The sequence below is a fragment of the Phaethon aethereus genome (assembly GCF_964289735.1).
Source record: "Phaethon aethereus genome assembly, chromosome: 6".
Lineage (NCBI taxonomy): Eukaryota > Metazoa > Chordata > Aves > Phaethontiformes > Phaethontidae > Phaethon > Phaethon aethereus.
The window spans coordinates 11,375,970-11,398,329 of NC_138580.1; the positions used below are offsets into that span (position 1 = coordinate 11,375,970).

The window sequence follows — 22,360 nt, forward strand, 5'->3', positions numbered from 1 at the left end:
AGTCAAAACAGAAAAAGGGAACAGAATAAAAAGGGCACACGGGAGAAAAAAAAAGAGTTTTCTAAGGAATGGGAAGGAGGAATTAGCTATCATTTAATTACCAGAATTTTGCCAGTAATCAGAAGGCACTTTGATTTGAAACTTTCAATTTGAAAGTGTTCAATTGTGTACACATGCACATGTATGAAAGGAGAATCTTTTCATGTTGAACCACAATAGCCAACATTTTGCTTTTATTCGCATATCAGTTTTAGGAGTGCATGTGTGTATGTTAAGTACTGACAGTTCTTATAAAATGTTTTTAAGTAAAAAATTTTAAGCAAGAGCACCATTTGTAGATGTTTACTATTAAAACTTTCTTTGTAGGTTATTGCACTTAAGAATGAACATTGAAGACAAGCTGGGAGGATTATTTCTTAAATGTGGTGGCATAGACCAAATGCAGTCATCCAGGGGAATGGTAGGGATGGGTGCAGTATCCGACCAGTCTGGAGTATCGGGAGATCGGCAAGAGGCAGTGCTTCAAGATCGGACTATGGCGCACCAAGAAATTCTAGCAACAGACGAAGTGTTACAGGAAAGTGAACTTCGACAGCAAGAGATGATTTCACATGATGAACTCATGGTCCATGAGGAGACGGTAAAAAATGATGATGACATGGATACGCAAGATAGACTTCCTCAAGGGCTGCAGTATGCCGTTAATGTCCCTGTAAGCAATTTCTTTGTGAAATATTGGAGAAATTACTAGGAAGCTTGATCTGGTAGTGTAATCCTACTCTGGCAAGAATCTATTCATTGCTTGTTTGGATTTTGATTATCAAAATATTTATGAATGGATGCTATTTATGAATATGTCATTTGTCTCTGGCTGTGGATAAATTTTGCCAATTAAGTATAATCTTTAAGTATCTGTTTTATAAATATTTTATAAGCAGGCTGCTACCATAGAATTAATGCGTTAAAATGTGCTTTTTAAAATAGATTTAATGTTCAAGGGTAACTACAAACCAGAATAAATAGCATTATTAAAAGGTGCATACTGTTTATGCTGTTCATAGTACTATTTAGTTTCTTTTGCTATAGGAAAAGCATCTTGTATGTTTTCAAAGTATGTGGACGCTTAGCAATTGCATTCACACTGCAGGTTGGACTGTGACACTTCATACATGACCATAAATATGCCCCTCCTCGATATCTCATAGAAGGTGTACCTCAGCTTTCCCAGAGAGAGTATAGATGACTTCCTTTGTGAAAACAGAGCATCTGTCTGTAATGCAGCACATCATCACTGTTACCCTTCAAACATAAAGGATAATTACCAGGACTTTAAAAGTAGATAGCCTTATATACGAAGAATAATCTTTAGAAAGGTAGCATTGTTAAAACACTACCCTGTTAGCTGTAGATCAGGTGATTCAGGCATTAGAAAAATGTTAGAGTATCATGCTCTTTATTAAAGTTTACATTAGATTATTTTTTGGAAAAAAACTTCACTAGCACTATTGTTTTCATAAAAAATACTTCTGTCTTAAATATATAATAAACTATTCTGTTAAATCTTGCATTGACAACACATGGACTAAAGTAAAATAGGTATGAAAAACTGAATGGTTTTACAGATGGAAGTGATTTTAATATAAGAACTGATCTCAAAATCAACAAAGGTCAGAAGGAAAAAAGACTTTGGGAGATGAATGAAAGGATACATCAAAATGTCACTGTAGAAATTAACTATGCCCTTTTTACTTAAGATACTTATTATTCCTTTCACTTAAATTTCTGAAAGAATGAAGCCACAAGATAATTCCCTTAGAAAAAGGTTTTCTGTTTCAGCAGTTTGTCATCTTCTAAAATTGAAAAATTGCTTTTCTGTAGTGAGAACCTTACCTGAAACTGGCACTTGGTATCTTAACAGATCAGTGTAAAGCAAGAAATTACCTTTACTGATGCATCTGAACAACAGAAACGAGACAAAAAACAAATACGAGAGCCAGTAGATTTGCAGAAAAAGAAGAAAAGAAAACAGCGTTCACCAGCAAAAGTAAGACGTTGATTTGGCAAAACCAAGATTAAAAGAACCTGAAGATTTGGTTGACTATGACTAATTTCATTAGCATTTGAAGTAGTTAGGCTGGAAATTGTTTGTTTGCTCAGTAAAGATGCAGTTCTGAAGTTCACCAGAGACCCAAAACAAAACCTGATATAACAGTGTTTTTCTTTGAACTCTTTTTAGCAACATGAACCCTTGACATATTTTAGCATCTGTCTCTCCAGGCAGTTCTCTCTCCAAATATTTTTTTTTAAATTATGAGTCAGTAGCTTTGTAGACAATTTATAAATCATTACTCTGTATCTATCTAATAATAGTTGTGCTTTTCTGTGAGCCTGATAATTTTATATGCTTCATGCATAGTAGTGAAAATTTTTAAAAAAGAAATCTAAAATGGTAGTTTCGAAAATTCTAAACAGTTTATTAATATATATAAAAATAATTTGCCAGTAGGGAATATTCCTGTGGTCATAATCATCTTCATATATGTATTTATATCAAAAGATTCTTGCCATAGCTGCTGGTTTGTTACTTCAAAATTTGTTTTGTAGATCCATTCATGAAGAGTATGTATCCCTGTATGTCTGAAAACAATTTTCTTCTATTGAGACGCACTTCAGATAAAACCAGAATCATTTCACCTCATGAGGTAGCAGTGTTATATCTTCTAGTAATTCCCCAAATCAGTATTAATCTTTAGACTTAAAATAGAACATATACAGGCTGTTCTGATAGGCAAAAATCCATTCTGTATGATCACGCAGCGGCATTAAAATAAGTCCACTCTGAAATCAACCCAGACTGTGTATACATTGAAGGAAAACTCACCGTAACACCAGGAAAAACTCCAAAACCTCCTTTTTGTTGGCCTGGGACTGGGACCCCTCAGTCTTCCTTGAAGCACTGTCAAATTAGGTTGCACCTGTTGTATCCTCAGAAAATTGAGAAATTGTTTCAGATTGGGTGTGGAAGCAAGTTCCAAATCCTGTGCATCCAGATACTTCTCCCTTTGATAAAAAAAGGAGATCTAGGTTGAGTACCTCCACAGATCACTTCCATGGAAACATGGCAAGGTAGGAGAGGCATGTGTCCCCCTTTGTATAGACGTGTACTTGCATGCTTCCTTTTTATCTCCCAGTCTGTCAGTGTTAGTCTTTTGAGATGACAAAAGATTGAAAAATGATCAGGCGAATTGTTAAAACAGGTTCTTTTTCAGAGTCTCTCTTCCCATTTTTTCAAACTTGTCAGAATAGAAAGGCAGAAAGAAGCTGAAGGACTGACATAGGTGACAGCTTACTGCAGTTTAAGTTAGTATTCCCAGAGTAATGGGATTGATTTTCCATCCAAATGGCAGCTGGGACTTTTACAAATGGAAGTCAATTAACATATTGAAACATTTTAAATTTAATTTTATATTAATATAGTCATCATATAAATAAGAACTCAGTAGCTTTTATGAATCCTGTCTACTTTTCCCTCTTCCACGCACACAAACACATGTGCACACACATACATGCACGCACACGCATAAGCTTTTTTATTGCTTTTATGAGAAAAACCGCACTGACAAAGTTAACTTTCTTCATTTAAGAGGTGGTACAATGAATGGATGCAGTAGAAGAGCCCAGATTTAGGATAACTGTGAAATTAATTGTATTTTCTGCACAATTATTTTAAAATTTCAATATACTATATGAAAAAACATTTCATAACATGCATTTAAATTTCTTTTAAATAACCAGTCAGTGTTGCATTAGCTGTATGTTGTTACAGAACAGAGTTTTTATAATTGTCTGTATCTGTGACTTACTGGAGCTGTAACATACCACTCTTACAAACGTATGAATGTGCTTGTCCTTCAGAGTGAATGCACAAGGATTTCTTAGCTTGAGACTTTCACTCTTGCTGAGTTTTGATGCAGCAGAATTAAAAATTGTTTAAGTAGACCCTACAGTATTTGCTAATATTGCAGAGATACTATTTCAGTTATTGACTCTCTCTCATCACTGTCATTATCATAAACCCTAAAACATCATAGCTTATCAAATTGCAGCTGTGTTTCCCCAGCAGACTATTTTTTGTTAATAACAAGGGACTAAACTGTTGTACTTAAGGTTACTTAAGCTCTTCTTTATAGTTATGTTTCTAGTTAACTAAGACTTTTGGAAATGTAATTTGTTTACTGGTTTTCTTACTCTCTTGCCAGAGATAGTAGAGACTTTGGGGTTTGTTTTTTTTCTTTTTGACAAATTAGAGAAAACCTATGATGAGCTTTATTGAATAAGGTAGATATGGTGCAATTTTTTTCATTTAAGTTTTTTCAGTTTTATATGAAAATAGCGGCTTGCTTTGACAGCAAAGCAATTGAGTGTGGCAAGTTGAATTCGTCAAAGAGATGCTTTAATATGTATATTGAGTGAGCAATATTTTATTGCGTGAAAAACTTGAAAGGGGAGGAGAATACTATTTTCTTGTTTGTTTGGCTTTGGGGTTTTGGTTTTTAAAATACAATTTTGCCTCTAAGACAATTGGTATTATGTAGATTTAGGTAATTTGTATGACTATCCTGGATAAGTTTTAAAGCCTTTTAGCAAACATTAACAATCGTGATTTGCAAAAAGAATATATATAACTTTTCACTTTTGCTTCAAAATATGATTATCCATGGTTCAGTGCCCAGAGGTGGTTTGGTTACTGTGCGTCCTTTCCAACAAATGGACAAAGTAAACAGTAGCATATAAAGTTACTCAGCTGTGAACAGGGGAGCTCTAAGCTGATATTCCATGAGCTGCTTTTGTCTCCGTCCTGTTGAAATACCTCTTAATAACACAAGGAGACACAAGTTGGATTGGACTGTAATTGGAAATGTATATGAAAAGCCTAATACATAGCTTTGCAGAAATCAACATTGTTTTACCTGAAATATTTAAATTTTCTGTATCAAAAAAATTAATGGGTTTTTTTTTTGTAGTTAATAAGACATCTTTAGAGGGTAGTGTGAGAACAAATTTTACTCTTTTTAAAATAGATCCTTACAATAAATGAGGATGGATCACTTGGTCTGAAAACCCACAAATCTCATGTTTGTGAGCATTGCAATGCTGCCTTTAGAACCAACTACCATTTACAGAGACATGTCTTCATTCATACAGGTACTGCTTGACTTCAGTATTTTCTTTTCTACTATATAAAGAGTTGTTTACTTCTGTTAAAAAATGTTTTCAGCTCGATGCGAATTTCATTTTTAAGAGTGTAGCTAACTTGGCATCTAAGTTTAGAGATTCCATGCACCAAAGTGTCAAAAGAATACCAGAAAAAAAAAATCAACATATGTTTAACAAACTGAAGACCTAACTGTTTACAAGGTTTCTTTTCTTTCTTTATCAGAAAGTAATGGGTTGACTTGTAGCCTAAGTGCCAAAATTGACCCCTTTGTAAAATGTGCTCCGGCTGCTTATTTGCCTGATGAGGTATCTCTCTGGTTCGGAGAAGTGAAAAAGGTACTTACTGTTATAATAGCTTGCCAGTATCCTGAATGCAGTCTTATGCCAGCATCGCGATTGATCTTGTTCATGAGGAAATTACAGCCGTTTCAGATCACTCTTCCGTGCTAGTCTTAATGTGACTCTGGGGATCATGGAAAGAATTCTGCAGTTCATATACTTAGTAAGGCTAATGGTTTTTGGTATTAGAGTATTTTTGGAATTCGCTCAGATGCTGGTTTTTTAATAGACATTTTAATATTCCTCAAAAGTAGTTATCAGAAACAACAGTGTGTAGTTATTAACTTATGGATGTGGAATTATATTGTTCAAGGTGAAAAACCATTTCAGTGCAGTCAGTGCGACATGCGTTTCATACAGAAGTACCTGCTACAGAGGCATGAGAAGATTCATACTGGTGAGTATAGTGCCTTGAGTATCTTTACTGGCGTGCTTAAAAACTGTTTCCCCACTCAGGCAAGGTTTCTGGTAATAAGTATGCAGCCTAAACCCTGTTGTAGTTTGTTTTAACTTAACAGATGTTATAAAACTTTAAAAAATAAACTAGTTTTGTGCTTTCAACTTGCTCCACTTTTCTTTGGCTGTAAAGTGAGTATAAACTCTAGTAAGCAAATCTGAAAGTAGTATTCTATAAATAGCCCGAGAGTAGCAAATCCTGAAGTTTGTGCATTCATAAAAGTCAAGGTTTGTTAAGCAGTTCTATCTTTTGTTGTATCAAGTTAATTCAGACAGTGGGGACTTCCAAATTACATTTCAGTAGATTTATTTATGTATTTATTTATATTTATTTTGGAATTTGATGGAAAAGTGCCAGGACTAAAATGGCCAAAATGCCTAACCCCAAAGGTATTAGTATCAGCTTTACATTTAACTTTTGGGGGTTTTTTTGAAAGGTTTAATTCAGAACTATTCTAAAAATAAGAGCCTTCGTTTAAAAAATATGCAATATAGGTCAAATAAGGCCTGAAGTTTTAAGCCAAAGAGAGTTAAAGTTTATATATGTTTATTTTTTTATCTTCTTGCACCGCACAGAATCACATTCTTTAATAGGTTTGGCTTCATTGGGTTTTTGGCATTTTGGTGCATGGCCTTTCAATCCCTCTTTAAATATTTTGTAATATGGTCCCTTTGGACTAGATGCCAATTTCTCAGCCTCTTTTTCAGAAAAGCAGAGCTGGTGAATGTGCACAGTGTTTCTTGGCTGTAGCATTTAAATGGATATGAAAGCTACTAACATGCAGTGCAGTGTGTGCATGTGTAAGAGTTGAGAGGGAGAAAAAACTGCAAAATGAATTTTCAGAGCAGTGTAGAGGGAGTTACATGCAGAAATGCCCTGCTGTTTATGGGATTTTTGTATCCTAGGTTGCCACGAGTACAGACTAAGTAGGTTTCCTTCAGCCAGTCAGCCACAGAAGAGTCCTCCATTCTTCTGTCCAGTGTCTTTGTTCTGCTCCTAGGCTTTCCTCTGGCTCTGAACTGGTGAACCATGCTGCCTTTGCTTTGTGTAGATATTATTCTTAAAAAGAATGCTCATTCACTCTCTTCCATCTATCTGCTCAATCTGTACCCCCGCCTCAAGGCAAACATTTAAGTGCAGTCTTCCCATTTTTCAGAAGAATTTTTTTTTTTAAAGTGAGGATTATTGTGGCTTTGAAAATGAGAGTCTGGGCAATACAGTTAATTAACACTTGACTGCAAATATTTTATAAATGGATGTAATTGTCTTTTAAAATTCAACTTCTAGCTCTAATGAGAATTCTGTGTTGATTGTAAGCTTTGGAGGGAGGGTGTGGTGGTGGGGGCGTTGCAGGTTTTTTTTTGCCAGCTCTTACACATACTAGTCTTTGTTTAGCAGAGAATAAGCTGCCATTTAACAAATTAACTGTATTGTTATCTGACTTTTTTAGATAACTATGTTTTCCTCCTTTCCTTAGCACCTTGAGGTATAGTTTGGTTGTTCCTCAGAAAATTGAAGATGGTGACTGGGTTTAAATTTTTGAATTACGGGTGTTTTTCTAAGTGACAGCTAGTGTGTGGTTAGAAGAAAACATGTAAGACCCAGCTTCCAGGAGTGAAAAAGCTTTTTTGAAATCCATTTACTTAGCAAGTATTTGACTACTGCTTGATTTTTGGCATGGCCCAGTTATAGTGTAGCTAACTGGCATTCTACATACCTGCCTGTGCTTTCACTTCCATGTGGCAATATTCACTACTGGGCTTTAGCTGTTTGTGTAGCGTTACTCTGTTGTTCAGGAATGCATAATTGAACCCATCCAGAAAAGCTGAATTTTCAGCTTGCTTCTCTCACCAGAAGGTGAGCAGTGGGTCAGTGTTTCACTTTGATGGAAGTAAAGGAAAGGTCTCTTTGTATTATTCATACTCTTTTAAGAAATATTCCTTACAAATTCAATACTGTGTTTTTTTCTTTTTATTTTGCGTTTTTATCTCTCTGCTTTTAGCACCAGCTTTTGTACAGTGTTCAAAACAGTGATGAAGAGCAGCATGTTTCTTACTCTTTTGAAGGCGTTTATCAAATATTCCCATTTATTTTAAGCTAATCAAAGACAGTGGTAACACTTGGAAGCCCCATTTTATGCCTGTTAAAGCCCTGAATTTATAGGTGCTCCAACTAATTCCAGTGTGATTCGAATTCAGTTCTCTGAACCACTCCTTCAAATGAAATGTTATGAGGGAGTTAGGAAGCAATCAATGAACAGCCTTATTCTGTGTAAATAATTAAATAGTTGCATCTAAAAGCAGACGTTGCATTAATACAAAATTCACTTACCAGAAATAATTGTATGTAGAGGAGAGCAGCTGTGCTAGAACCCTGCTGCTAAACTTGTCGCTAATGGTACAGAAAATCGCCATTTCAGTTGTAAGAGAGGGAACGGTCATTGGTACAAAAATATTTTCATATTTTGAGTTTACTAGGCTCACGAAGATGCTGAATTTTTTTTTTTCCAAATATGTCTGCTTTCTTTTTGCTTAGAGATGTTACATCTTTAGATGTACACCTTACCCACTCATGTATTCATATGTACTAATTCTGTAACCCACCCTACTTTCCATTTTAAACACAAAAAATAACATTACATTTTAAAAAAATAAAGCAACATTGGGGCTAACAATTCAAGCATCTTATTATTCAGTCATGCTGCTTTTTTATTGCCGCCTTTGGTATCTTATAATTTGCGTTTTGTCTGTTGAGATTTTAAAATACCTAGGGGTTTATAATTGTTACAGCCTTTCTCCACATAGTATTTGTACCACACTTTATAAACAGTTCTGTTGCTCAGTTTTAATAGATTTCCAACGTAAACACAAAACACAGTCTGTTATCATAAGTAATGCATAAAATTATTTATTGTATTTTAAAATTTTGACCTTTTTTTTCCCACATGTGATTCTTTCCAAATCACCAAGACATTTCAGAAAAATATGTCCTGGATTCTCCCTACATTAGCAAAAGGTTGTTATTAATGATCTCCTCCATTTGCGGTAGATCCTGTTTGAAAAGTACAAGAAAATTGCAGAAAGCATCTGAAGTTCCAGGCTTCTGCTACGAAGAAATTATTATAGGAAGCATATCTTCATATTATTTTTTAATCTTTTTCTAATATTATCTTCCTTATGAAGATTAGAGCAAGAATTAAGTATGGTATCACTTTCACAAAGTATTTCTTAAACTCATTTCCAGACTATTCTGGAATTTTACTGAAAAATACTGTTTTCTGTGTTGTGCCAAGTAATTCAAGGGCAGTGTCCTCAAACTTTTCTTCCTGTTGAGGCATGGCCAGTGGTGCCTTCATATGTACTCTCAAAGTCTCCAAAATAGCTGGTGGTGGTAGTACTCTACAACTAAAAACCTCAGAAGCCCTGTTTGGCCCTCTTTAAGCCTTGAAAAGGGAATAGGTAGCTGGAAGAGTCTTCTGCCAGCAAATAGCCAGCTTGGGTAGACAAATGTTAAGGAACTTGAAGTGACCGTTCACTTACAGGAATGGATATAGGGCTGAAGGTAAATGTATCAATGAAGCGCTCTGCACTCGAGCCTTGCTGGGCTAGCGAGATGGCTCCTTAGAGGGCTCTTCAAAGCTAGAACAGGACTGAGTTGTCTTGCGTCTCTGACTTGGTTTGGCTTCTGTAAGGCCCAGGGTAGTTTTCATCCCAAACAGCTGCTCCTTTCGCTAAAAAAGTCTAAGAGAGTGTGAAAGCAAACTTCCAGACAACGTAAGGAGAGTTGTTCAAAGGGGTGATTTAAAAGAAACACAAAGTAGAATAGTGGAGCAAAGGGAAAGGAAACAGTAAGTGACAAGGATTAAGTAGTTTTCCTTGGGAATGGAAGTGTTCCTGTGATTAACCTAGAACAACGAGACCTAAACCTCTTGCCTCATCTTCTTTAAAAGTGAAGACAGGGTTTGGAATTTGATTCAGAAAGCCTCAACAGGTTTGATGCAAGTAAAACACCGTAGCAGTAAGGGAGCCTAACGCATAAAGAGAACACGAAGAATGAAACTGGAGTTTGAAAGTTGAGAAATAGGCCAGAGGGTAGGATTTGCTTATAGATGGTACGAGAGAATATGATAGGTGTTAGAATTTTTAAAGGGTGCTGAAAAAAGCAACATTTTATGGTAATTATTAAAAAGCAAGAAATGGTAAAAGTTAGTCTTTGACTAAATGTGAAAGAAGAGTTAGGATGCTGAGGTTGTGAGCCTGTAGAAAAAGAACTGATGGAAGCTGAGAGATCTTAGGAGAGGAGATAATGTGATTTAGGAGAGAATAAATTGGAATAATTTCATCCAAGAAAGGAGTTGGCTGAGAAGCCATATGGAGAGGTAAGTATTAATAATGGGAAATAGGGCATAGGCTTACAAAGAGAGAGATTTAGAAATTGCTTGGAATTAAGGAGGTTGAAACTCTGGGCATTAATGATCTGACTAGGAGCAAATGTGTGGGTGATACAGATATTTTCCGTTCTGGTTTCTATAAATACTGGCATCTTATTTTAAGGTACCATATTTCCATTTGTAGAAGGATGTGGCTAAATGGAAATAGCCACATTTTCCATTCTAAATGGAAAATATACGCTCTAACAACATTTTAAATAATAAATTAAAATTTATTAACATTTGGACAATTAATTATTAGTAATAATTTAATAAGATCATTTTAAAAGAATAAAACTACCTCAGAAAAATAGAAATAGTCTGCATATTTCTGGAAACAAAAGATAGATTGTTTATCAATCTATGATTTTGTATCCCAAAAGTCAGTGCAGTACAGTATCCAGAACAAAGAGGATGTTGACAGATGCTGCCAAGACAATTCCTGATGTCTGTGTCAGTTCAAAAGATTTCATAGTAAATATTAAGAGGAAAGTTTACTGTTGTTCAGGGTGAGTTCTGTTAAATAATAGTGAACTTTTACAAAAGCAAAACTAACTTTTCAATGCACTTGGAATTTTTAGATTTTGTCAGAGAAACCTGGAAAAGAAAATTATCAGAGGGAAGATGCAAGGCAAAAGTTAAAAGAAATAAAAATAGAGTTACCCTATGTTCTGAAAGGATCATTGCAGGGCTGCTTTGTGGGGAAAAGTAAGAGGAGAACTAAGATGAATTCAGGGCAATGAATATTGTTTGAACAAATATTTCATGAAAGTAAATAACAATAACCAAAACCAAACCAACCAAACAGAAAAGCCTGTAAGTATGCAAACGCCAGTTCAGCTACAGAGTTTTCTTGTTTTCAGCTTAGTTTTTAAAAGAAAATACTTTAAATTAATTAATGAATTAAAAAAAATAATTGGGATTCCAACCAAAATAGTTGGATTTTTTAAGAGCAGCTATTTCAATTCTACATACAGATAATGGAAAACAATATGCAAAATACAGAGTACCCTACAAAAATGTTAAGTTAAAATCTTGGAAATGCATAATTCTTTTCTAGAAGGGATGGGTTTGAGTTAACGAGTTGGTTAGGTATTTTGAGGTATTTTTATACAATCGTCTGCCCTAAAAAATGTATTATGTAGCAAGCAGTTCAGGAAGGCTATCTTTGCAGTTCTTAATTTGTTAGGTTTAAGACAGATATCTGCACCTACATTAGAAAGAGGGGGTAAGAATTTAGTTTTAAAGGTGGGTGGGTTTTTTTTTTGTGTAAAAACTTAAAATAATTTTGAGGCATCAGCTACTGAGTACTGGGAAAATAGTGATGTGAGCAAGCCCTATGTTCTTTTTCAATAGCAACAGACTATATCCTCCTCTTTATTACTTCTAATAGAGAAAGTAGTATTTGACCTGGTAATTGTATATAAGATCATTGATTTATTTTTTTAGATTAACATTGCTATGGTTTTTTTATCAGGTGAAAAGCCATTTCGTTGTGATGAATGTGGTATGAGGTTTATTCAGAAGTATCACATGGAAAGGCACAAAAGAACTCACAGTGGAGAGAAGCCCTACCAGTGTGAATATTGTTTGCAGGTAAGGTAACTTTGTGAAATCTTTTGCAATTGAAAAACAAAACACCAGTCAATTCCCAAGTAGTACAGATAAGTATTTCTCCAGATGTTGTAGTCATGTGTATACAAATAAACATATAAAAAATGTTTTTTCTGTTAGGGTGGGTTGTCTTGGTGCACAGATAGAGCAGAGTCACAGCTGTCTGTGCTTGATTTTATTGATTATACACTGTTTGACACTTCATTAGAAATCAGTAAAGTGGATGAATTGTCAAGTGAATTTGTTAGAAGAAAAAGTTTCTTTTCTTTCTGCTAATATACTTACTTTTCCTATAATAATAATTAAAAAAACTTTTTGCAGTATTTCTCCAGAACTGATCGTGTGCTGAAACATAAACGTATGTGCCATGAGAACCGCGACAAGAAACCGAACAGAAGTGCCACCAAAGTTGGCTTTTTGCCATCAGAGGAAGATTCTGGTTTCTCTACGCCTATGAAGGACAGCTCCTTGCCAAAGAAGAAAAGGCAGAAAACAGAGAAAACAAAATCGGGGGATAAGGAAAGTACGGATAAATCGGAACAGAAAAAGGACAAAAATGACTATTTGCCTTTGTACTCTTCTAGTACTAAAGTAAAAGATGAATATATGGTAGCGGAATATGCTGTTGAGATGCCACATTCTTCGGTCAGTGGGACGCACTTAGAAGAAGCAAATTCTGGAGAAATACACCCACCTAAGCTTGTTCTCAAAAAAGTTAACAGTAAGAGGAGTCTGAAACAGCCACTTGAGCAAAGTCAAACCATTTCACCTTTATCTACATATGAAGACAACAAGGTTTCAAAGTATGCCTTTGATCTTGTGGATAAGCAAAGTTTACTGGACTCTGAAGGTAATGCTGACATTGATCAAGTTGACACGTTACAGGAAGGGCCCAGTAAACCTGTACACAGCAGCACTAATTATGATGATGCAATGCAGTTTTTAAAGAAAAAGAGGTATCTACAAGCAGCTAGTAATAACAGTAGAGAATATGCCTTGAATGTAAGTACCATAGCAGCTCAACCTTCGGTAACACAAGCAGCTGTGGCCAGTGTCATTGATGAAACTGCTACAGCCTCAATACTAGACACACAGGCACTGAATGTTGAAATTAAAGGTAACCATGACAAAAATGTCATTCCAGATGAGGTACTGCAAACTCTGTTAGACCATTATTCACACAAGGCTAATGGACAACATGAGATATCTTTCAGTGTGGCTGACACTGAGGTGACCTCCAGTATATCAATCAATTCTTCTGAAGTATCTGAGGTCACCCAATCTGAGACAGTTGGAACAAGCTCTCAAGCTTCCTCATCAGATAAAGCTAGTATGTTACAAGAATATTCAAAGTTTTTACAACAAGCTTTGGACAGAACTAGCCAAAATGATGCCTATTTGAACAACCCGAGCCTTAATTTTGTGACTGATAACCAGACTCTTACAACCCAGCCAGCATTTCCTTCCATGGAGAAGGTCTACACATCTATACCCGTCAATAGCTTTCGATCGGGAATGAACTCTCCATTAAGAACAACTCCAGACAAGTCTCATTTTGGACTAATGGTTGGTGATTCGCAGCACCCTTTTCCCTTTTCAGGTGATGAGGCAAATCATTCTTCTTCCTCCTCTACACAGGACTTCTTGGATCAAGTAACTTCTCAGAAGAAAGCAGAGGCACAGCCTGTTCATCAAGCATATCAAATTAGCTCCTTTGAGCAGCCCTTTAGAGCTCAGTACCATGGGGCAAGAGCTGGAATATCATCTCAGTTTAGCACTGCCAATGGACAGGTGAACCTTCGGGGACCAGGGACAAGTGCTGATTTCCCAGAATTTCCCTTGGTGAATGTAAATGATAGCAGAGCTGGGATGGCTTCTTCACCTGATGCCACAACGGGCCAGACTTTTGGCTAAGAAATCTTTGTAAATAATACTGGCACTTTAGAACACATTTGTCAAAAGGGGGTAGCTCTGTATAAGATGGAGTTCTGTACAGCTTTTAAGAGCGCTATGTTAAAACAAAAGTAAGCTGATGTTAGCAAGACCAATAACTGCTTCTTTTTTTTTTTTATTTGGTTAGTCACCAGTCATTGAACTGCCTGATATTGGTGCCCCTGTCAAAGGCAGTTTATTATTCACTTGTTTGAATCCAGAAAATATTTTACCTTCTATGAAATTTAAAATAAACAAAATCCCCAGGTAAGACTTTCCCCCATGATTGTTTCCTTACTGGTTTCCTTGTATGCTTTGAGAGGACAGTTATTGTCTGATGCTATTCATATTGTCATTTCTAAGCTTGTCAGCATATTCATTGCTCTTCAGCAGGGAATTGACATGTACTAAACACACAGAATAAACATTTTAAGTTTCAAAGTCAAGCAAATATGGCTTTAAAAGATGGCATTTTCTAGAAAGTTAATCTTCCTTCCATTTCTCTCAAAAATAATTTTTGACCATGTGCCCTTTATTTCTGCTTTGCATTACCTTGAGTTGTGTTTGGCGGAAAAATGAATTCTGACAGACTAACTCTACTATTTAAAAGTCTAAGTAATTTAAAATACTTTAAACACTTTTTTAAGCAAAATGCCTAACTGCTAAAGCCTTTACTTCATTCCTGAAGTAATGTGTATTTCTTTGTACAGCTGAATCTAGATGTAACTTTTTAACGACTTTTTCATATGCAGATATCAAGATTTTCAAGTTTTAGTTAAAGTACTGTGTAGATGACATTCCCAATTGCATAATGCTTACACAAACTGTGTATTCCAAGATTTAAAAGCTTAATTGTACCTTACCCTACATACTCATAATGATTAACATAGAGCACTTAGTCAACTTGGTAGTTTTTGATTTCTCAAAAAATAAAACCCTTTTTAGATTTTTAGGTTTGATACGGTTGCATCATTTTCATCTCATACAGCTTGAATTATTCTTTTCAATATACTTGAGATTGGGTATTCTTAGCTTCTGTAAAAACTGTTTTAATTCTCTGTCTAGAATTTTGACAATTCAGATCATTAAATTTATTGAAGTATCCCCAAAAGCTGAAGAAGTGGGCATTCGAATTCCCTATCTTTTTAGCGTTTGCTTAGTGGAAGTCATTACAATTTTACCGACAAAAACCACTGAATAATGCTAGTGAACAGGATTTCTTTTTCCAGCATAGGTGAGTGATCAGAAGTTTTTGTTGCATTTCACAGTATAAATAAACTACAAAGTTTATCCCTGTACCATGAATATGTTTTTTTGAATAGTACTTTGTCTTGAAGTATACAGTATGGTACGATAAGTAGTTCTGTGTGCATTTTTAAGGTGGTAAGATTTGAGTAGCATAACTATTGTGTAGTTTAAGTTAACAAGTTACAGGTTTTTGAACTGTATGTTCATTCTGTTGCACCTTCCCTAAAGGGACACTGTCTGGTAGTTTAAGGCAGTTTAAGCCTAATGTAGGCTGATTAACCAGGGAAAATCACACACACATACACACACACACGTGTATATATATATAGGTATGTATGTATATGTTTTGTTCTGTTTTTTAATAGGTTTACATACATCCTTTTACAGCACTATTGCTAGCTGGTATCTCTCAGATGAAGCCATCAGCTAGGAGAAAAGACTGCGTCTCAAGGGGCTAAAATATATCCTGTCTTTTAAGAAAGGACTTGAGCAGGACATGCAACAGTTCCTACCTCTTCCCAAAGCAGTAGCAATATTCTTCTTAATTTTAATTACTAGAAAACTGATCCCACTCTGTCTCTTTTCCCTTATGGTAGCACTATTACAGCTCTAACTTCACTTGGTACAGTTGAGGGAGAAAGTGCATTTGTTATCCATATCTTGCTTCTTATATTGACAAGAAATACAAATTACATAAACTTCTTATTTAATACTTTTGTGTAAGGAAACAGGTTCTGTTTTGATTCACTGACCCTGTGTGTAATATGGGAAGGTGTTTCAGCATGCTGTGTCTTACCAGTAATTTTGTCTGAATATTTGGCCCTGAGTTAAGAAGACTGAGACCAAGGGAGAAAAGTAAATTCCTTATGGATTATTAGTGATACATGTAAAGAAGTTTGTCTGAAAGAATATTTTGAAACTCATTCACGTCTGTTTTTCTTCCTTTATGGTCAGTTTGGTTTGTTGACTTTCCATTCTACTTTGCAGGGACGTAATGGCCCCTATATCCCAGGAAGCCACCTCTTGTAACGCATGTTTCATTTCCATGAAATACCAGCTTGTACTGGTATCTTTGTTCTCATGTCCTGTTGTTGCAAGCAGATGGCCATTAATAGTACTGTTTGTTAAATACAACAAGCAGCAAAAGCCAAAATAAAATAAAAGGGCTAGATTATTACTGCACTTCTCTGGCCCCGTAGGAAGGTAAGAGGAATAAAGCCTGCTTCTCCCTAAGGAGATTGACTGAGCTTTATTTTAAAAAGTTACGGCATTGATACTCTGCTGTGAGCAAGTGATTAAGGAGTAGGAAGGAGTAGCTGTCGCTCCACGCCATTTTCAGACGTAAGAATCGCTGCTTGGTTGCGTACTGTTGTACGGAGTGAAGGAACTTGCTCTTCCCCAGAGCAAAGTGGGAATAATCTGAGGAACTGTTATTCCTTATGTCGCAGCTCATTCCCTAGCCTGCTGCTGAGCCATTACAGCTATACTCTGTGCCTTAGAACAGGTTGTGAAGTCCCTGTCTAGCCCACAGGGACTATCTCATAGGGTTCTTCCACATGTACTATTGAAGTGGTGGTGTGAGTAGTTGATTCGCTGATGCTTGAAGCTTTCTGTACTTGAGGAGTTAACCAAATATACTGCTATGATTTCCTGAGTACATGCCCTTTTATTCTGGAATAAGTGTGTATGTAGTTCTGGGAGTTTTAACTATGTAAAAAGCTCTTGGTTGTTTAATAATTGCATTATTTAATAACATTTTCCACTGCTCGTGTTTTGCTGCTTTTAATCTGCTACAGATGCACACTCTTCATTTTGATCTGGTCAGTGTTCATTTTTGTTAGTTTTCAGTCTGTGTCTGGAAAAAAGTGAATTTGGTTTTCTGTTCTGTTCTGATATTGTTCAGTCGGTCAACATAAGGCTGGGGTGAGCATTTATATTCCACAGAGCTAACAACAGACATTCTTACTTAAAGGTCATGCAAGCACTGAATGTGTGTGTGTGTGTAAGGTGGAATTTTTGGGGATATCTCCTAGTGATAGAGCAATGATGATTTTAAAAGAGAGGAAATTGATTACATTCATTACCAAGCTATATATATATATATATATACACACACAGTATGTGTATATATATACACGCACGTATTAATAGGCCATATTTCAGTCCTAAATTACTTGACAGTGTCCCTTTTAGCATGAATCCTTTGATATGTTTTACCATTAATATAACAGACAATGAAGGAATCGGCTTGTAATGGTATACTAATAGGCATTTACATTTTCTTCATTTGATTTGAGAATGAATTAATCATAAATTGCAAGGTTTGGGGAGAAGGATTAACCATGTGTATCACTGTATGTTGGTTTACAAATAACAGCATAAAAATTTAAATTGGATGATAAAAGAACTATGTTTATGATCTTGTGTCTCCTAGTGTTGTCTTTAGGAAAATTGTGTTTCAAGAAGAAAATAGGACAAGAAAGTATTCATGTAAAATAACACTTGTATTATTTTTATATTGTACTTGTCAATTTCTTGGATGACAGGAGCTTTTCATTGTTAATTGAGAAGTACAGTAAAATCTTGCTAATTCACTGACCACTAATCAGAGCATCCGACAGGTTTATACGTCCCTGATGGTCTCTTCCCCACCTCTCTGCAATGGTCTAAAAAGTACTGTAGCGAGGTCCTATATTAGTAATACTGTACTACCTCACCCAAGTATACTACAGAATCTATATTAGTATACTGGGAGGTAGAAGAAGTATCGAAAACTAAGTTACAGTTGTCAGAATAAATGAACAAAGTACATTTTGTGATGTGACATCCTTGCTTTTATTGCCTGCTTCTTCACTATTTTCAAAATTGTCATTTGTATAGGGTTTCCAAGGCATTGCTGCGAATTATTGGGTTTCTGCTGTAACTTTTGGAGTTTGTTCTAGAGGATTCATGTTCTCCTATGAAAACTTTCCACCTGGACAGATACATTATATTCCATGCTTGTTCAGAATATTTTTGTAGTATTTGTATCATATATAGTAACTATTTGAAATGAACCAGAATATTTGGATGAATCCGCTCTGAATTTTGCAGCATTGGATTACTTTATGTATGTATATTTGCTAACTAAATTTTCTTGGCTTTGAGAGCTTTGATTTTTATTCTTCTTTCTTTGCTTTTTTAATACCATTACAAATCGCAGGGAAAATCCTAAAACTCCTGGGAATCCATTTGGAAATTTTAACAGGCAGAAATATGCTGATGCAGTCGGTACCAGTACGCATGCGAACTTTCAAATTACATGGTTGGTACTGAAGCACATGAATAATGTTACAGTTTCCTAGTGTTAAATGTTTTACTAAAATGAAGCCTTGTAACTTTGAAAGTTCATTCAACTTAGGGTAATGCATGTTTATGTTAGGCATGTAATGCATCTAGCTGAAACTCACTTTGCAAAGGACAAGTACTAAGAAAGTATTACTGCTAATGAAAAGACATGTCTTCAAGTTGAAATTTCAACTTTTGATCAATTTTAAATTGCTTTGTGTCAGGGAAATAAATTTATAGTCGCTTTTGCTCTACTCGGCATATAAAACCTTATGTTTCCTTTTTAAAATTACATCTTTTGGTAGGAAACACAAACTGAGGCAAGCAAACATTTCTAAGAGTTGTTTCTTGCTTTCCTTAATCCAATGGATGGAAAGATAATATTGTGTAAACAACATTATTTTATTTTTTTATGCAATATCATGCTGTAAATATGATTTATCAAATAAGGATGTACCTATGATTGAATCTTTGATTCTGCACAGCTAGAGTTTATATATAAATATAAATGTGTCTTGACAATCAAGGACTTACGTCAGTCTTCCTTTATGATGTTTCTTATTGTTATGCATTCCATTTGTTTGACTTGAGTATTTGTATTGTCTGTAAAGTATGTAATGTTTTTATAGCTTGTTTAAAAAAAAACAAACAAAAAAGCCTGTAAATACATACGAACTGATCACAGTACTGCTCTGTTAGAAGGCGTATGATGATGTACTGTTTGTAAGCAATAATACATGACAGTGCTAACTTTACAAGTAGCATAAGGATAAATTCCAAAAATACCTTTGGGAGTTAATAGCCTTGTTTGAGTTAATGAATATTCTTAATCATTTTTTTATAAATAAATTCAAATGTCCTCCTGCTGGAGTATATAACATTGTTTACACAGCACAATTTCAGTCACAGAGGGGACAGTCGTTAGATCCATGGCTGCATCCGTACACACTTTGAGTAAGAAATGAATGGCTTGGCTGCACTTCTGCAAGATGAGGAAGACTGCAAAGGTTGAATAACTGTGTCTCTAAAGGATGAGAGATACTATTCTGCTTCTGTGCTGATTCCTGACAATTCCTCTACTTAAATTGGGAGTCTTTAAGTCCTGATATTGAACTGATGTGACTTGGGCCTCCAGTAAAAAGGAGTAGTTCTCTTCTTATTTCATACGCAGATAAACGGTGAACTTAGAAGTCACGTCGTCACTTGAGTTGTGTATTTTTCAAATTACGAGCTATGAGATGATGAGATGGGTTTATTCCGATAAATAAAATAAACATCAAACTTATAGCTTGAATTGAATAGGTATTAGACTGTACAGAGCAGCATAACTATTTGAACAGTCATCATTGCTTTAGAACCCCCTATCCCCGATTTATAAATGTATATGACCTACATTTTATAGAAAAAAAAATGTTTTTAAATGCTAGTCATTTATATAATATGTGCTTTGAAGGATTTGCTAGTCCTCTTCTGTCACTTTTAGTACACTGGTATCTTTTATATGTAATGTATGCTTTTTATTATTATTATTATATTATTAATATTGTAGTAAAGCATTTCAGTAGGAGGAATTTTGCAAGAGTATGAGGGGTTGAACTTTTCATTGTCAGAAATTAATTATACTGGACTTTGTCTGTGTAGTCTTGTCTTTCTTTTAATGCTGTCTGGAAGGGAACTTGGTATTCAATAAAGCAAGTGACCTCCTTTTTATTTTGAAGGCATACTATGTAGTGCTGAATTGGATCTGGAAATATGATGAATTTGAAGACAGAAATTAGTAAAAAATCTAGTGTACAGAAGAAATTGTGTTATGAAAAACCTGATGATATATATGGTGGAACACTGTTACAGTGCATTTTCTGATACAGTGTTATTTTCCTGAAGTCCATATGCTTTCTTTGTATTTCAATTAATAAAAAAACCCATAATCCATATAGATAAATTTAGGATAATAGGTTTATTTCAAGAATTATACAGTATTTCTTTATCCTACAACATCTATTCCGTCCCTTTATTATCAGGCAAAAGACCATAACCTGAATTCCATCAGTAAAAGTAATGTATATAGTTGAGATGGTTTTGTAGGAACCTGAAAAGTATGAATTTGTATATTCCTTATGTTTCTGACAGAAATCAGCAAGTGAGACTTTCTTTATTCCTGTGAAATGAGGAATTTCCTGATACCAAGAGAGTGAGAGTGTGTGTGTGTGTGTGTGTGTGTACGTACATGAAAGATGCTTGGGTCTCATGGCAAAAATGATACAACTATAAAAGGATTTAATGTAGTTCAACATGACTTGCATTTAATATGTAAAAGAAACATTTAAATTTCATAATTCAAAAAAGACAAAAATAGTTTTGCAGGAAACAAAACTATTTGGGTAGCAGGCTTGACCAAATGAAAAAAAAATTTTTTTTTTTAAAACTTGATATATTTTAAATGATTCTATTTCTGCCTTTATTTCTGCCCTAAAAGTAACTTAAAGTATTTTGGGAGTTACTCTTCCTGTTCATTTGACTGTGAGTGTAATTTATATCATCGTTTACAAAATGTGGCATGAAGGATTGGATTGTTTTATCTGTATAATACAATGAAAGATTGCTTTTTTTTTTTTTTTTACATAATCATGGTGAATGGTATTGTATGGTTAGGATTGATTTATTCATTAAGTGACTTAATGAGTTTCATCACTTTTGACATTATTGTTTTCTTATGGTTAACTTAGTCTTTTGGGGTTTATAATACCCTTCTATGTATTGTGATACTAAGGGAAGTTATGTTTTTGCTTTATTTTTAATTAAACTAATAGTTTGATAATTTATATTTGCAAATGATGCATTTTAAATGTGGTCACTTGCTGTTTGAAAAATAAAAATATAGAATACTGTTTTATTAATAGACTTAGCAGTATTTTTCATGTTAGATAATTTCAAACAAAGTCTTAATGAGACAGATGAAGGCATGTAGAGATGCGTATTGTTGTGCAAGAACTGAAGTGGCTACTTTCAACAATTAAATATTTAAATACTTGATTTGAGACATACAAAACTTATTTGGGTTTTCTTCCCCTTTGGATCTCGGTCTTGCCTCCTTTCACTATAGAAAACAGAATATCTGACCTTAATTTTAATCCTGCACTTCTTAGAAGATTGCACTGGAATCACTTCGATAGAAACACCTAGTATTAAACCAGCTTTCCTTTTGTGGCTCTTGTTTACACTAGAGGGAATTTATTCAGTGCCAGCAACCCTTCATGTAAATGAGAACCAGGACTTCTTTTTAATCTCAGTTGTAAGGAAGGTGAACTTGATTACTCCCGTTTTTAGTCTATGGGATAACAATATGCCACGTGTGCAACTCCATAATTCTGTAGTGTGTGTAGTGCAGGGTATTTAATATGCAGCATAGATTTTTCTATCATTGAAGCAAACATGTAAAAAATATTGAAGATCTGAGCATTTATGCGCTTACAAAACCAGAAATGCGCCCCATGGCATTAATTACTGATAATACAGTTTCCTCACCTTTATTTATTATGCGTTAAAGGCATTGTTTTCCCTGAATCTTTTGGTAGCATCACTTCTGATAAAGACTTGATTTTTGCGAAATGCGTGGCTCTCTTGATTTTACTTCGTGTGAGAACAAGTTTTGTATAAGAAAATGGTAAAAGTCACACAATGCCTTTTAAAGAGGGAAAAAAACCCCAACCCCTAGTGAAGTTCTGTGCTAAAACTTGAGCCGTGATCAGATGAGCGCGGCAGAAAGAGCTGTGTGGGTCTAGGATGCCAATGGCTCC

General features: G+C 35.0%; 1 protein-coding gene across 2 annotated transcripts; it reads left to right on the forward strand.

Moving 5' to 3' along the window:
• Positions 1-370: 370 nt before the first annotated feature.
• ZNF148 (zinc finger protein 148) lies at positions 371-13,970 on the forward strand (the record flags this gene model as incomplete). 2 transcript variants are annotated; one of them, XM_082001450.1, is made up of 6 exons in its annotated part: positions 371-712; positions 1,919-2,044; positions 5,082-5,205; positions 5,870-5,953; positions 11,920-12,038; positions 12,378-13,970. In XM_082001450.1, 6 exons carry the CDS (start codon positions 383-385, stop codon positions 13,968-13,970), a joined length of 2,376 nt encoding a protein of 791 aa, XP_081857576.1. The 2 variants fall into 2 exon arrangements, with proteins under 2 accessions (XP_081857576.1, XP_081857575.1); XM_082001449.1 differs by lacking the exon at positions 1,919-2,044 and having other exon boundaries at positions 383-712.
• Positions 13,971-22,360: the final 8,390 nt, after the last annotated feature.